The sequence below is a fragment of the Mus caroli genome, chromosome 3 (assembly GCF_900094665.2).
Source record: "Mus caroli chromosome 3, CAROLI_EIJ_v1.1, whole genome shotgun sequence".
NCBI classification, from domain to species: Eukaryota; Metazoa; Chordata; class Mammalia; order Rodentia; family Muridae; genus Mus; species Mus caroli.
This window is the reverse complement of record NC_034572.1, coordinates 79608809-79626089: the sequence shown is the minus strand read 5'-3', so window position 1 is coordinate 79626089 and position 17281 is coordinate 79608809. Positions and strand designations below refer to the sequence as shown.

The 17281-nt window shown below is 44.4% G+C and overlaps 1 protein-coding gene across 7 annotated transcripts in view; it reads left to right on the top strand.

Annotated features, from left to right (window-relative positions):
* Positions 1–17281, top strand: part of Dclk2 (doublecortin like kinase 2) — a 135410-nt gene that overhangs the window by 86665 nt on the left and 31464 nt on the right. For 2 of the 7 annotated variants that reach the window (XM_021157284.2, XM_021157288.2), the window contains exons 4-7: positions 2017–2118; positions 3231–3278; positions 8293–8387; positions 16638–16710. In XM_021157284.2, coding sequence (XP_021012943.1) covers positions 2017–2118; positions 3231–3278; positions 8293–8387; positions 16638–16710 — 318 coding nt within the window. Of the gene's footprint in view, positions 1–2016; positions 2119–3230; positions 3279–8292; positions 8388–16634; positions 16711–17281 lie in introns of all 7 variants that reach the window. The other 5 variants (XM_021157283.2, XM_021157287.2, XR_002377490.2 and 2 more) reach the window with 3 other exon arrangements.

The following is a 17281-nucleotide window of genomic DNA, read 5'->3' as shown; positions in this document are numbered from 1 at the left end:
GAGAACGCAATTTTTTTTTTTTTAAACATAAGATGTGTAATTGTCTTGTCTTAAGAGGTCCGCTTTGAATGTCACACATTAAAGATCACGCATTAAAACAACAACAAAAATCAAAGGAAGCATGACGTATGTTTGAAAGCCCACCAAAACAATAAAGAGAAAGAAAAAGAAAGAGGAAGGAGGGAAAGAGAATCTGGTGTGGTGGCGGATGATTTTAATTTCAGCATGTGTGAGATAGAGGCAGGCAGATTTCTGAGTTAAGGCCAGCATAGTCAGTTCCAGGTCAGTAAGGCTACATAATGAAACCTTGTCTTAAACATTCAACATGCATAGAATTCTGCTAACCCAGCCGTTCTCAACCTTCCTATCTTCATTGCTACTTTTTAACTGTAATTTTGCTACTGTTATGAATTGTAGTGTAAATACCTGTGATTGCTCCCCACCCCCGCCCTGGTCTTAAGCGACCTCTGTGAAAAAAAGGTCATTTGACCTCAAAATGGTTGTGACCCACAAATTGAGAACCACTGTGCTAAACTAATCTTGGTCAAATGACAAATCTCTCCTGATTCCTAAACGCGGGTGGGTTAGGGTGGGTTTCTGAAGTTCCAGCATATTGGGGTTTGTTTTGTTATATCCTGCTCATTAGAGGGACATTGTCTCTAAAATGTTTAACAGTCTACACTCCGAGCTTTTGAGACAATGGAACACAATCCATAATACTAATGTGTTAGCTGAAAGTGGAGCTGCCCCATTTATATAAGGTCTGATTAGAGCCTTTCAGATGTTAACTAGGCTCCCCTGGTGTGTCTCCCCTGATTAGAATACTTCACATGTTAATTTACCACCCCTGCGATTTAGATTAAAATTAACTCCTATTTTAATCTTTTTGCATAAATTGAAGTATTTTGAAGTAAATGATAGACAATATGTTATCTAATTTATCCCTTACCACAAGCCTGTGAAGCACACTTTATTCTTACGCTAATATGTTAGGCAGAAATATGGAGGCTGGAACATAAGGAGGGTCGTCTTCTAGTTAGCAAGTGTGGAGACTGTGACTCATTCCAGCCCGCCTGACTGCAGATCCTGTGATCTTAATTACTCAAATGTGAAGTGGTGATTGCAGCTGTAATTTGTTCTGGTTCTCCAAATGCTGTTTTATTTGGCGGCTTATGGAAAGGTCAATATTATTATTTAAAGGTTCTATTCTCCATTTTGCTTTTCCATGCTTTGGAGAGATGGGTAGCTAGACAGCAAATAGATCATAAGTCAGAGTTTCATGTCCTTTTGATGTAAGATAGGCAGGGACTTGAAGAGGGCAATAAAATTACAATCTGTGCTGCCTATGAAAAAAGCTGTGGCTTCTCTGAATGATACCGTGCATTTGCTTAGGACAGTGGAGTTCTGTACCCAGTAAGAACTCGGTCCAAACAGTGACGAGTAACAGATGTGTGATCTAACCGAAGATGTAAACCTCACATGTTCTTTCAGGATGGTTGCTGCTTACATTGAATTTATGAAGCTCGGGGACTGGCAGCTCACCAAGTCCCGGGTTCAATTTATAGCACTGAAAAAAATAAAAGGTGGGATGGGAAAGAGATTGTCGGGTAATAGCAACAGGGCTGGGGGAATGCCTTGGTAAGGTGCTCAGTGTGTAAGTGTGAGGGCCCTAGTTCAAATCTTCAACACCCCCACAAAATGCCAGGCATGGTGGTTCATGTGTCTGTAAGGCCAGTACTGGGAGGTCCACACTAAAGGATTCCTGGAGCTCACTGACCCAGCAGCCTAGCAGAGTTGGATGGCTGAGTTCAGTTAGGAGAGAGCTTATCTCAGTCAGGTGGAGAGTGACTGAGGAAGACCACTTGCTTCTTGGCGTCTCGTAATTGCACGCGTGCATGTGCACACGTACATGTGCACACGCACACTAGTTACAAGCAGCTAGCTATCATCACGTGTGGTATGTTTGATCACTGCTAAGATCTGCTGGACTTACAAATGCACTTTTGTTCTCTACAGAATGCCGTGTCCTGAAATCATCCTACTCTCGAGCCTCAGCCGCTAAGTATTCTGGATCCAGAAGCCCAGGGTTCTCCCGCCGCAGCAAGTCTCCAGCTTCAGGTAATAAGAGAGACTCACTCCGTGGACAGTCTTGGAGGGAGTACTTCTCCTTAGTTTTCTCACAGGGTTATAGACGTAACAGCCTTTGCCAGTTTGTGTGCAGCCACATTCCAGAACAGTGATAGACAATGAGATTTATAAGTCCAACCCCTTAGACCCAGAGGTCTCTCAGGGAAGTCCTGCACTTGGTGCTGGCACATTTTCTTTCTCTCTCTTTTTTTGTTTTAAAGATTGATTTATTATATGTAAGTACACTGTAGCTGTCCTCAGATACTCCAGAAGAGGGCATCAGATTTCGTTGCGGATGGTTGTGAGCCACCATGTGGTTGCTGGGATTTGAACTCGGGACCTTCGGAAAAGCAGTCGGCACTCTTAACCACTGAGCTATCTCGCCAGCCCCCATCTGGCACATTTTCTTGCAGACCTCACTGTCTGGTCTTACACTGGTGTGCACATAAAAGCACTACACATTTTGAGCCCTGTATGCTGCATTTTTGAATTCTGTGCTTCGTATTTGTGGATATTTATCTTTTTAGAAATTACTTCCTATTGGTGCAGCACACACCATTCCACGCAGAAGTGTATTTGCTTAGAGATTCCAGTCTTTCCCTTCCTCAACCAGATAGTGATGATGATTCTCACAAAGGATTACTTAAGTTCTGTGATCTTCAGACCCAAATCTTACATACTTGTCAACATTTACACTGCTTTGATATTTGTAACATTCAAAACACCCAAACTATATCTCAATAAGCTGAATTTATAGCCATTACACATAATTTTGCTTATCGAATTTATTGTTAAATGATTGTAGAGAGAACAAGAGTTTTGTTTTTGCAGGCAGTGTTCTTCCTCCTGCCCAGCCTGCTGTCCCTCAGAGTGAACTAAACTTTCCTTTGTTTGGAACAGAGATAGGATTTGACTCGTGAGGCACCTGAGAGTGGTCCCAGATGAACCATCTCTCACTCAGACTTGGACAGACATTCTCTCTGCTGCTCCGGCGGCAGTGCCCACCCCTCCTCTAGGGCAGGCTGTGTTACTGTCTTGTAGACCTGCTGAATAACTGCTCTCCTTACTGTCTCCTCCTGCCCTGTGCATATGCGTGTGTACAGTAAAGAGGGCTGGCCACTCCAGTGCCTATTCTACAGCCAAATCCCCAGGTGAGCCAGGGTCCTTACAGCTTTGGTGCTCTGCTGGGCTTTGTTTCTGTCTCCTGCTACATTTCTGTTTTCTTTGCTCCATCTCCATAAATGTATCTGGTCTTCTCCTGTGGACATCTGTGCCGTGTGTAACAGTGTTTTACAGTGCACAGGCCACTGCAGCCTCCCTGCTTGCCGCAGAACCGCTTAACCTAAGAGTATTGCCCAATGCCTGTCTGTAGTTGAAGCCCAGCGGCCTGGGGGCGGCAGTCACCTCCAGGAGGTCTGTGTTCTAGTGAACTGTTGAAAATGTTCTGTGACTAAAAAGGCTAAAATTTGTCAGCAATGAAGATAAGGAGTTTCTAGCCTCACGCTTTGCTCATACCTGGGTTAAAGGTTTCGGAGTCATTAAAATTTTTCTAATTCAAGGTTCTTTATAATGGCCTGTGCCAGCATAGGATAATGAAGTCTTTCCTGCACATGAAAGGAGGCAGCCCACACTGTATCTTTTTAGTTGGGAAACAATTATTTTCATACAGCACCCTACACTCAGGCTTTCTAAATATGTGACAGTTGACACTTGGGTTTTTAAACCAAAGGTATCTCTGCCATTGCTGTTATTTTAAATTGTATTGACTCTGTAGTATCTTAGACCTGGAACATAAATGTGTTTGTATATGGTTTTCTGGCTGAATTATTCCTAGCTTTTGTTTCAGGTGACAGGTTTATAGATGCTTGTCATGTCAGGAAAATGATTACATAAAAGTAGAGAGAATAGCTCAGGAGTCAGGTGTGATTAATTCAGCTTTGTCCCCAGAGGTCTGAAGAGGAAACTTACTGAATAGTAACATTTCATGACCACATTTGTCTTCAGACCATCTACTGTTCTATGGTGAAGCCCAGGAAATAAATGTGGTTTTTTGTTTTTGTTTTTTATATTCTGAATTTGCAGTGCTTAAAAATCAGTTGAGGACTAGCATTTCAGTGCACAAAATCTTCAACTGAATCCTTATTTGGGTAGAGTCAGCCAGCCACAGACTTCTCAGTGAAAGTTGTGAGGTTTGAAAACCACATCTCAGCAAATGGTCTTTGGAAGAGGCCATTGAAGATGTTTAACACTTTATTTAGAGAGCTGGAAGCGTCTGCTCCTGCTGGCACAAGGATTACTGCTGTGTTACCAACAGTGTTTTCTCCTCATCCTTTGACAACACGGGGCAGAGAGTATTGTGTCATTATAATTCGTAGTATCGGAAACAGTGTGCTTGATTGTACAGAGGCTCTGCCGTGCTGTGGACCTGTACTCTAGCAGTTCAGGTAGGAGATTTAAAATGAGCCTGGGCAATGCAGCCAGGCCCTGCCTTTAATTAGCAACAACAACAATAACAACACTACTAAAGGATTAGCTGGGATTTCAGAAAGAGCTAGTAACTTTATAATATTGTAATTATAATATTATTCCTGTCTATTGTAGGCTAGAAAGTGCTGCTGTAAGTGAAGTTTCTGAATCTACTTAACCATCCAACAAAACGCTGTGTCAATAACTCATTAGATTGTTGTAAATACACAGGCAGTTAAGTAGGTACCATAAATGAGTCAATCTTTGAGTCTTAAAAATCCTGCTTTTAGGGATTGGAGAGGTGGCTCAGTGGCTAAGAGTGCTTGCTGTGCAGTTGAGGACTCAGCCTTTAGATCCTAGCACTGATACCACAAGCCATGTGTCCTGTGGATGCTTCTGGTGTGGGGTGGAGACAGGGGATTGCTGACTTCCAACCTAGCAAAGAAATCAAAAGGCATGGATCCTAGGAGAGACTACTTTGAAGGACCAGGGAGAGTGATAGATGAGAACCCCGACCCCTCTCCCGGCCTCTGCTGCATGTGCGTGTAGCCATGTTGTCAAAGACACCCCCCCCCCCACACACACACACACACACACACACACACACACACACACACTTTTTTTTTTCTTTTTTTTTGTAATGCTAGTTTTAGGTTTGTAGTTGTGACTCTTTAAACATAGCTTATAAAGATAAAAAAAAAATTCAGAGCAGCCCACCTTATAACTGAGGAAGGGAAACTTGCTGGAAGGAAGTCCCAGTGGGTCGTGGGGGGTGGAGTGCCATGTATGTGCTGGTTGGTCACCACACTTTCCCATGGCTGCAGCAGTGAAGGGAACTGATGTCACATAGCACCTTCAGGACCACTGTTATTCGCCTTTCCAGAACTTCAGAGAAATGTGCAAATAAGGGAAATTAAGGAATTCTTAAGGCTGTCTTAACAGCAATTCTTAGAACTTTCCAAAGGCTGTTGAAAACTCACATGGCTCCATCAGTCTGCACTTTCTTATGAGGGAGTTATTTGGGGGTGGGCTGGACATGCAGTTACTGTGTTAAATCCTTAGCTAGGACATGAGTTTTTAGGAAGCCTGTCTGCTCCAGAAACAGCCATGTGAGGAACTGATTTTTCTGTTAGCCCCACTCTCAGTTGGTACCAGATGGATGCAAGTTTAAGCCCATGGTGGTGGCTGGCTGTGCACTGGCAACCTGTATGGATATTTGAGTAGGATGGAGGTTTAAAAAAAAAAAATGAGTGAAGTTCTGTCTCCACTTAGAGCAAGCTTTCTAGTTACTGCCTGTCTTAGTCAGGGTTTCTATTCCTGCACAAACATCATGACCAAGAAGCAGTTGGGGAAGAAAGGGTTTATTCAGCTTACACTTCCATACTGCTGTTCATCACCAAGGAAGTCGGGACTGGAACTTGGGCAGGTCAGAAAGCAGGCGCTGATGCAGAAACCATGGAGGGATGTTCTTTACTGGCTTGCTTCCCCTGGCTTGCTCAGCCTGCTCTCTTATAGAACTCAAGACTACCAGCCCAGGGATGGCCCCACCCACAAGGGGCCCTCTCTGCTTGATCACTAATTGAGAAAATACCCCACAGTTGGATCTCATGGAGGCACTTCCCCAACTGAAGCTCCTTTCTCTGTGATAACTCTAGCCTGTGTCAAGTTAACACATAAAACCAGCCAGTACACTGCCCATGATTATCTCTACTTTATGTATGAGTCCCCTTAAAAGGGAGTTTTTAGAGACTCCATGAGAACAGTTTCAGACTTACAGCAAATCTGAGCCAAAGATTGAGGTTTCCCGTGTCTCCCTATTTGCATAAACACCCACAGCCTCCCTGATCACCAGTACCTTTATGAAGAAGAGTACAGTTGTTGCAGCCAACACATTATCTCCCAGAGTTCATGACTTGCAAGTCACTTCTGTGATTTGGGCAAATTCATGTGACAACTGCCCACCATTACAGTGTCACGCAGAGTCGTTTCTGTGTCTTTAAAAAAAAAAAACTGATTGGGGCTGGGCAGGTGATTCTTCAGTCCAGTGCCTGCTATGAGGACCTGAGTTCAGATCCCAGCACCCCAGGCATAGACCTGTGTCTGTAACCCCAGCACTGGGAACACGAGGCGGGGTTCAGGAGCTCACTTGTCAGCCAGTCATCCAGCCTAGCTGAATGCATTAGCTTATGTTTAGTGTGGGATCCTGCCTTAAGAAATAAGGTAGAGATCTGTGGCCTCCTCATGCATGTATGTATACATGTACATGAAGGAACATATACACACATGCATGAACACACACATGCATGCACACATGCATGAACAGACACACACACACACACACACACACACACAGAGGAAAATCTAGATAACCCAGTGATTTAGAGTAAGGAAATTAAAAGTTCTAGCTTATCATATATGGTACTTGGTCTACAGTTTCTGCCTCCACTTAGGAACTACTATTCAAATTTTTGAGTCATCCGTGCAGGATCTCTATCTTTGCATGCGTACACTTAATTCAGGTGATATAAAACAATACTGTCTGCCTCCTTATGTCTAAAAAAAAAAGTGGATTTCATTTTGCTTTTCATAAAGCAGCTTTCATCTGCTTTGGGCAAAAGCTTTGAGGATTACAAGTACATTTAAGAGGGGAACAAACCACTGATCCCAGATATTAAGCACTGGGTTCATGAGATCACTGCAGAAATAGATCTGCATGATAGGTAGTGTATGTGAAGGGTACTAAGTTGGTTGACCAGCACCCTGCAGGCTAATCTGTGACTAACTCCCCTTATGAACAGGGTTAGCCACCCTCTTCTTAGCACAGACTCCAGTTTAAGCTTTCAACCAAAGAAGCATACAGAGGTGTAGAAGGGGGTATTAGAATACTACCAGCATGTGCTAAAGAACAGGCAAATTAAACTGTGAGGAAAAGGGGAGGATTAGAAATAAGCAGCCTATATTAGAAATATTTGAATAATTATCTTTTAATAAAATTCAGTCAAATAATAAATATTATAAGAAGAAATAGTTGCTTTTCACTTTCCATTAATAATATACCTAAAGGTTAAGGTTGTAGCTCAGTGGTGTAGCATGCATGCGATGCTTAGCACAGTTCTTAGCACCAAAAGTAGAGTGTACGGAAGGCAGGCACACACACGTGTACTTGTGTATGGAAGGCAGGCACACACATGTGTACTTGTGTAATGTACGGAAGGCAGGCACACATACTTGTACTTCTGTAGTTGGATTACAGTCTAATTGATTTGAAAGAGCCGTAGGCATTTCTCTGTGACTTCCATTAGTAAACACCAAGATGAAGATGCACGTTGGCAATCTCTAATGGGCCAGCATCACAGACCATTGCAGACCCAGCAGCTAGTCATTCATTTGTGTGTTCTGGGAGGCAGGCTGTGTGGACAGGGTCTCTCACTCACACCTGTAATTCCATGATTGTCTTCGATATTTGTTTATATCATTGTTGGGACACTATTATTGCAAATGGTTCTAATTCCACTCCTTGTGTGACCTTGTGTGTACTGCAGTAAGATACATGGCCTTTGCTTCTGCTGATCCGTCATCTGCTATGGGCTTTGAATGAAGCACAGCTTCATCGGAGCCGTTCCCTGCATGTGCCTAGTGTTTTCACAGTCTGGTGGTTTGCAGTTCTGATGGCTCTTCCCTCTGTTGTCTCCTGGTCAGTGAATGGAACTCCCAGTAGCCAGCTTTCCACTCCGAAGTCCACCAAGTCCTCTAGCTCCTCTCCAACCAGCCCGGGAAGTTTCAGAGGATTGAAGGTACGAAGGGAGAGATGTGGCGCGTGTATGTGATCCTGTTATCTGTATGGTGTGTTTGTGAGCTTCTAAACGCTGCACTGGGTCTTAGCATAAAGTTAGCTCATCTTCTTAACTCTCTCCCTTGTGTTCACATCCCGGGGGGATGCAGGGTTGTGATAGGTTGAGCGAGATGTGGTGAACGTACCGTATAGACTTTATTGAAGTCTGAAACATCAACATAACATTTATGCCTGCAGAAGGGTGGTACAAGAAAAACACATACGTTTTGGTGAGGAACGTAGCATAAATAGGCATTATTTATGATGTAAGCTACTTAACAGGGAGGATATTAGTGCTCAGGGCTGAAGTTTACAAAATTTTAACAGGTTTCATTTGATTTAGTAATTCCTAGTGCTTTAAATTTATAAAACGTGCCTGGCAAAACACCAGTAAATAATTGCTGTTAAACGCTGGATGTTTCCTTTACTGACACAGTCCGATTGTTTATATGGGAAGGTGCTTTGAAAGGGCTAAAGTTTGTCAAAGCTGTGCATCCGTTAGTCAGTTAACCAGCTTTTCCTTCCTTAGTGGTGACAGATAGGCTTCTACCAGGAATCCATCTCTACAAATGGCTGCTCACATACCTCAAATAGAGTCCAAGCAGTTTTCTCTAAGGATGTTGAAGAATCTCTTTGATAATTCTCATGAATAGCAAGGGCTGTTGACCACTTCTGTGTGGACCAGGAGCCTTGAGGAGGTGCATGAAGCTCTCAGCTTCCCAAAGTGGGTAGCGTTAGCCACCTGAGTGCAAGTACTGCCCCGAGAAGGACATGCACACAAGAGACAGAGAATAATAGACTCTCTTGGTTTGTGCTTGCCTGGTTGTGTACCTTAGTTGAAACATGGGATGAGACTGATGGTAAATTTAGGGATAAGAGAATACATAACTTGTACAACCTATGCATCACTAGACGCACTTATTAGAAGAACTGGCTAGATGTGGTGACTCCAGCTTGTATTCTCAATTAAGTAGGAGGCAGAGACAGGAGGATTCTACAAGTTCAAGGCTAGTCTGATTTGCATGGTGAATTCTAGGCAATCTAGGGCTGCATGCTTGCCTAGCATGTACAGTGCCCTGACTTGATCCCTGGTATACTCCTGGGTGTGGTAGCCTGGGTGTGGTGCCTGCAATTTTAGCATTTAATAGAGGAGGCTCAGAAGTTCAAGTGTCAAGTTCAAGGCCAGCCTGGGCTCCATGAAACTCTGACTCAAGACAACGCACCAATTAAAACAAAAACAAAAACAAAAAACAAAACAACAACAAGATAAAACAAAACCCCCCAAACTTTAGGCTTTTATACCCAAACCATAATGTCTCAGTATAAGAGGATGGTGTACATGGTAGAAGCTGTCCCTGTAGCCTGGGGAGTAGCTGGGATTTGAAAGCAGAACTAGTCTTAACAGATGGCTCAAAACAGCAGTGTCAGAACAAAAATTTATAAACTGAATTATTAATGTGCAGGCTACCTAGCAGATCCCTGTTGGGCTGCTAGTCTAAAATGGAGTCCCTAAGGTATTAAAACTTGGCTCCCCTTTGTTTGGATTTGGGAAAGATGGCTTTTCTGAAAAGCATGACCGCTTTTGGTGATAGTTGCCTCAGGGAGAAGCGGGTCAGACAGAGTCTTTGCTGCGAGCTCCTGCTTTCTAGCCTGGGTACCATAAGGCTTTGCAGTGAGGCCCGATCATGAATGGTTATCAGGATGCTTAGTCTTCTGGTGTTCTTGGTTTTCTTCATCCTTCTTTAGTTGGTAAAGAATTCTCTAGGTTCCAAGCAATCCTAGTGAAGCCTTGGAAACTAAGACACACATCTTTGGCTCAGGATCAACAGAGAATGGAAGAACCCCCGGTGTGCAGCCCCATGAGGAGTCTCAGGCACAATGAAGCTCAGAGCTCCACTTGAGTCAGCTCTCTCTCATGTTTGGAGGCAGATACAGGGTGCTGTGGTTAGAAGCACAGACTCCAGCCAGAGTGCCTGGGTTTGGTGTTGGTGTGGCCCCTCACTGGCTGTGTGACCTTGGGGAAGTCACGTTGCCCTTTTCTATGAAAAGAGTGTTCGTGGGGTACAAAACACAGAGTAGGCACTCAGGACAGCTTCAGTGTCCTCCCTGTAACTGTGGGCTCTTCAGGCTCAGTCTCACGTGGAGGGGATTCCACATGAAACACGTAAGTGTGCGATGGCGTGTATGAAGGAAGGTGAGCACGAGAGCGGTCAGACAGGGTTTTTCTCTTCTATTCCTGCTTTATGTACGTAAAAAAAAATTCTGACCAAGAGCCCCTTGCTCCAAGAAAATAAAAATATTTAGCTCTTAGGCATCCTGAGTAACTTTCTCAGAGCCCAGAAGATGCAGGTCACATCACCCGAGGGACAGTCTTGTGGATAATAGATTCCAGTGCCCCCACCACAGGCCACCACACTCCCTGCGATGGAGTTGAGGGTTCTGAAGGTTTATTGTGAATTGCTGCTAAGGTCTGTAGCTGAGGGAAGGGAGGAGCCAGCAGCAGGGCTGGGAGTCTCACCTCTTGCTCCTTCCTCTCTCTGGTCCTGTACTGACTTCCCTTCCCAAATTGTCCCTCCTCACCCTTCTGTGCTTTCAGATATCACAACACTTACCAGCTTAAGAACAGTAAATAGTCATTTCCCCACATATACTTAGAAGTTAGTTGGATTTCAGAAGCAGGTGAATTGAGTGGCTCTGGCAGGCTCTTTTCTTGCGAGCTGGCAGGGTACACAACTGGGTTAGCGTTACCCGAGGCTTGATGGGAATGGGGTATCCATTTGCAGGTGATTTCTTGTTTTGCTGACAGTTGGGTTGGAGGCAGGAGAATAGGAAGCTGGAAGAAGAGGTTCCATAGATTCACATACGAATGGCAAAAGCCAGGGATAAAGGGCTGGCAACCTTCTCTGAGCTTCCTTCTGCCAAGGGAGCATGGCACGCGATTATGTTAATGACCCATAAAAGGTCACTGCAGAGCTCACCTCTTTTGCCCTCTGAGTGCCAGGACACAGACTAAATATGGCATACCTCCAGGCTCCTCCTTGTGCCCCACTTAATAAACTGTTTCCTCCCCTGCAACTGACTGTGTATGTGTATGTATAATTCATTGTAAAGAAGCTGACCCCGAGACTCAGATCACGGCTGGCAGAAGTCTAGAAGGCCTTGTCCCTCCCTGCTGGGACTCTTCCAGGGGTGAACTTGATGTCCTCACAAGGTGGCTGCTCCCTTTTTAAACATGTGACAGAGGAAGGATGCCATGCAGTTCTTGTTTCCGTGACCTAGCTTTGGAAGCCACCAGACCTTCTGTTACCATAGCATCTTAGGTGTCCCACAGGTCAGTGGTTCAGCCTGGGAGGGGACGTCTGGGTCCTTTCTGTGCTAGCAGCCATTTCGCATTTTTTGTCTTTCTGCTAGCCACCCAGAACCTTTGTTTTGGGCTGCCCTTCTTTTCCATCCGATCTCCCCGAACTTCCTGTCCATCTTTCTGCCTGGCAGTCACCACAGTCTCTCTCCTCACCCGTTTTACGACTCTCTCTCTCTCCTGATCTTTTCATTCTGTTCCTTGATAATCATTTTTTTTTCTTCTTCTAGTCTTGGAATCCACTGCTGACATTGTTTTCTTTCCCCCTAATCCCCACCTTCCTGGTTTTGTCCATGACCTCAGCCTGTGAGCTCCTTTCTTTGCCAGGGCACCTCCAAGTCCCTTGGATGTGGCTGGCAGCTCTCTTCTGCGGGATTACTTACTGTCCTTAAATCACAGCATTTGGGGCAGGGGGCAGACAGGCAATAAAGAGTACTAAATATGTCATGGGCTGCCAGATAGATGAAGAGAACATTTCCCTGAACTTTAATTCATCATCTGTCCAAACTGAAGGCTTCTAAGGCAGCCGTAACTGAGGGCTTCAGACTCAGGGCACACAGTTTGGAATGCCCGAGTTCTGCCCGGGTACATGCCCGGGAGCTCTCCAAAGCCAGCATTCTTGTTGGTTGAAAGGACAAAGAAGAACAAAGTCCAAATGGAATGTCACCAGCATCTTGAGATTGTAAACTGTCTGGTGTGCTGACGTTTGTTTTATCTCACAGAGTCTCCTGGGTCTGCTGGTGGTGAAAGCTTTCCCAGATTTGTGAGGTGTGCTGAAGTGCTTTTGTGTCTTACCTGATTGGCAGAGCTAAACCGTAACTCTCTGACCTCCTGAACCTGGAGCCTTCTTTTCAAAGCTGTGAGATGTAAATCCACAGTAGCTGCTGACCTTGGACATTTTTGCGTCTCCCTGGAGCTCTGGCTTTTCTGGCGAATTTAAAACTAAGTTAATAATTTTCAGAACCAGGGAGCTGGCCACTCTGAGGTTCTTTTCATTTCCCCAGAAACACTGTGTGGTGACTTCATCTTTGAACATAATTGATTTTGTTAGACAGAAACAGAAACAAAGAGGCAGATTAAGTAGTTTTGAAGACTTCGGTGCCCTAGCAAAATAAATCATGATATTGAATACCAGATTCTGTTTGTTCATGGTGGTTTCTCGGTTGGTTTGATGAGTTTGGGGATAGTTCAGCCCTCATCTGGGCTGCAGCACATTAGGGTAGATTGGAGGCAGTGATCGTCGTGCAAATCACTGTCTATAAAGTCAGAGCAACTGTAAGAACTTTATTTGAATATAACCAACATGTGTTCGTGTTCGATGCCTCCTGTTTGTGAGCGCCGGACACTAGAAGCTCTTCGTGGTGGTAGGGTCTGACTGCAGTAGCCAGCCATGACACCTTGGATCCTAGAGGTAGTGAAGCTCCCAGCACATAGACATTTTAGACAAGAGGCTTTATGATACTGCCCATCTCTTGCTCAGACCAGTAACCTTACCTGAAGGGATCACTCACAGATGTGATGAGGTTCTAACTGATTTTGACCACCACGTAGTCTATGGAGGCGTATTGTCCTTGCCCTTAGCCCCTTGGGATAGTCCTTGGGGTATGGAGGAGTTAGAAGGCACGGATTCAACGGCACAGACCTCAGGAGTCAGGTGAGAAGCAGAAGCAGACTGGTTTATTGCAGGATTGGGGAGTGTCTTTATACCCTCTACCCCTCCCCCATTGGTCCATGACTCTCCCCCTTGTTACTGGCACCATCTGATTGGCTGTCCAGGTCATGTGCTCTGTTGTCATTTGACTCCATGTGCTAGATCTTAAAGTTGTAAAATGTAGGCGGAGCTGTTGAACATGCTAGGGCCATTATGGGCCGCTAGTCAGGGTCTGCTGACTCATTCCTCCTACAGAGATGTGGTACTCAGGATTGGAGGGGCTCTATCAGCAAATCCACAAAGCCTGCAAGGTAGCCACTGGCTTGTGTCCTATTTACATACACCTTGGATTCCATTTATCACCATTAACCAGCTACAAATGTAAAAGGATGTGAGTGAGTGGGTAATTCTCTTGCCAGGGACAAGGGGGATGCCCAGAATATCTGCAAAGGAAGTAATAGAATAGTATGGTCATTGTGGCTCCCCATGCTTTACATGTCTACAGGCCACAGGGAATATTATGCCTTCTATTTAACAGTAGTGCTTCCTGTCCACTAGCAGTCTCTCTGGGGAACATGATGAAAAGCCAGCTTCTCATGGCCCCTGAGAGCCAAGCTTCATGGTAGGGAAGTCAAGTGAATAAGATCATAAACTGGGTGATTAAAAGGTATAGCCTCGGGTAATCTTGGGCAATGTGACCCCCTCTTCTGCCCTTCAGCATTTACTTCAGGCCTTGGGCTCTGACCTGGAATGGGCAGGCTTTGAGGAGTGTCCTAACTGTTCTCAGGTGTCTCACAGAACTACCAGCATGTCTCTTCACCTTTGTATCTTTCCCTTCCTTTTAAACAGCACCAGTGGTCGCTGTGGCTTTGACTAAACGGTGAGGAAAGAGAGGGAGATTTATGTTACTATGTTTATTCCTCATTATGTCTTGGCCTCAGTTCATCTGTGCTAAGAAAAATTATCCCCTCTAGTAGTATTTTTTCATGCTTTTTAAAAGTGAAAGCCTTATTTTCAAGTAGAGGAATATATTGGATATGTCACTCCTGTTAAGTCAATGCAGGGATTTTTGAAAAGCTTTGGCACTTAAAAAAAAAAAAGTCAATTTGAGAGTTGAAAAATGGTTTCTGTCATTTGCTTAAAAAGCCACAGCTCCTGCTGATCACTGAAGCGCCTGTTGGACACACATGGACCTAACCTGGCTCTGTGCCCTCTCCCTCCACAGGGTGCTCCGCCTCCTACACTCATGGCTTCCCTATTTGGCACTTTTTTATTAGAGAGCCGGCGTCCAACACCTGGTCTTTTCCTGATTTCTTTCCATGCCTTTTGTCCCCCTGGAATCCCAGTACAAAGCGGGTTTATAATTATTCGGCTGCACAAGGAGTAGGGATCGGGAAGAAAGGGGCTTTACTCAGAATAAACACTGGGGGAGTTTAGAAGGGTCCACAGGAACTCCGTGGGTAAACACTCTGAAGTGCTTGCAGGTGCCATGGAGGTAAATGGCCTGTTCCAGCCATTGTGCTTGCTCCGTAGGGAGCTTCTTAGAGAGTCCTGGAGTCAGTCAGGACATCCAGACCAAGAGAGGGGCTTAGAACAATGTTAACTGCTTCAGGAAAGCTGGCCAAGTAGAAAGTGGGCCACAGGACCAAGACTGGTCCTAACTGGATGTTAGGAGTTCTAGGTGCTGGAGGGAGAGAATGTGCCACACCCGACCCAGCCAGGTGGAGGCTGTCTCCTTCTGGGCAGTGAGATTTAGATCTGTGAACAGAGTCCAGCCATTGTTACTTACTAGAATTTGGTGACCCAGCCCCCTGGTCGGTTTGTTCAGAGTCCTGGGAATAATCACCAGGGCTCCTTTTATTAATCCTTTTATTAACTTTGCAGGAAAATGTCATTCTTCTCATTGTTTAGTCCTTTAATAGTTAGGCTGCTAGGAATGGTGGTACAAATTTGTAATCCCAGCATTCAGGAGTCTTGGTGGGAGTGGGGGGTGGGGTTGGGTGATGCTCATGCGTTCAAGATGAACTTGGGCTACACAGCAAGAACACTATCACAAAGAACGGGACTGATATTCGCTTACATTGGATCTCTTATTTCTTTGGCGATTTTTTGATGTAGGAAGGAGTGTATTAGAAGAGGAATTAATTCGCAGTGAAAGATTTAACACATTCAGAAATTGTGAGCTCCGAGCTAGGCACCTGGAGGGAAAGGAGTAATGACGGAGGTTGGTTAGTGGTCATGGGAGCTAGCCGGATTGCTCAGTTGTCTGACAGGGCTGAACTAATGTCGGATCTTGCAATTTCAAGCTGCTTTGCCTTTTCAGAGCAGAAATTCAGACTGAGGGAGTTTAAGTCAATAACAATTACAGGAAATGATCTGAGTGATGTACGTATAAAACTCACAAGAAAAGGTGGTGAGAAATACACTGGCTATGAGGTGGAGACACACATGGCCTGGATGCCTGGCTGAAGATTGGGGCTGATGTTGTTGGTAAGAAAGACCCATAGGCATTTTTTTTTTTTGATCCCTTGAGTTTCTCTGATCACTTAGTAGTAGTTTGTAAAGTGGGAGAGGCCAGGTGAAGCTGGAGGAGGATCTGACCAGGATGGTAGTCGTAAGAAATTAATTACATTTTCTAAAAAGCCTCCTTTTAATCTCCTCTCTGAGTTTGCTCTTAGACATTACAACTTTTAGATTGTTTTTGTACAGTGACTTTCAGTTTCAGTGCCAAGACATAAATAAAATATGACAAGACATAAAAACATTGAACACTGAGAATTTGCTTGTTCACCAGTTTTGCTTTGCTGTTTGGGAGTGAAAGGATCGGACTAGGAGCCGGGGGTTTAATCTAGAACGATTAGACTCCTCGGTGGTCCCGAGACGGCATTTGCCCTAATTTTGGTGCCTGTTTAGCTGTGATCTCATAAAGTAGGCTTTATTTTATTAAAATCAAAACTAACACAGCTGTTAAAAAGTAGAGTGTCAATTTTGTGATATTAAATCTGGATTGGAGACTGTATCTGTGAAATAAATCCATTAATGTGTTATGTTGTATAAATGGAAAAAGGGTAAGAAAAGTTGTATATCGTTTCCTGTGTCAGTCATTTGACATTATGTAAATCCTGTCTATGGCATGAGGACTAGGGAGCTGGTGATTTATAAATGCATCCTAATAAATAATGGTTATTTTCTTCTCTTAGCAGATTTCTGCTCAGGGCAGATCTTCTTCCAATGTAAACGGTGGGCCTGAACTTGACCGTTGCATGAGCCCTGAAGGTACTTCTCCGTCTGGTTATTACTTCTATAGAGCAAACCACCTACCCAAGCTTGTGGGCCATCAGAATCCCACGCATGCCACATTCTTCCTAAATAGGGATGTGACCGTGTCACCTGCTAGTTGAGTTAGCTTTAGCGGGTGTTGAGAGTGAAGTCACTTCAGGGTATGCAGTGTCTCTGCCATACCATCTTGTGTTTCAGATGTTAGTCCTGCCTGCCTTTCTTTCACTCTTACTGGTTATATGCTCATAATTCCTAGATATTTTTTTTTCTCTCAATTAGATGAGACACAAATATATTCTGCTTTGCCTGGGATAACAAGACACACTGTGATGGTGGACTCGTCTTAACTCACAGCCCATTGTACACTTTTTTGAGAAGGCTTTGTACCAGGAATTAGCTTCAACACAGTGCCTTACTTTGATAGAACTTCCTTCTTTTCTTTCCTTCCTTCCTTTCCTTTCCTTTCCCTCCCTCCTTTCCTTTCCTTTCCTTTCCTTTCCTTTCCTTTCCTTTCCTTTCCTTTCCTTTCCTTTCCTTTCCTTTCCTTTCCTTTCCTTTCCTTTCCTTC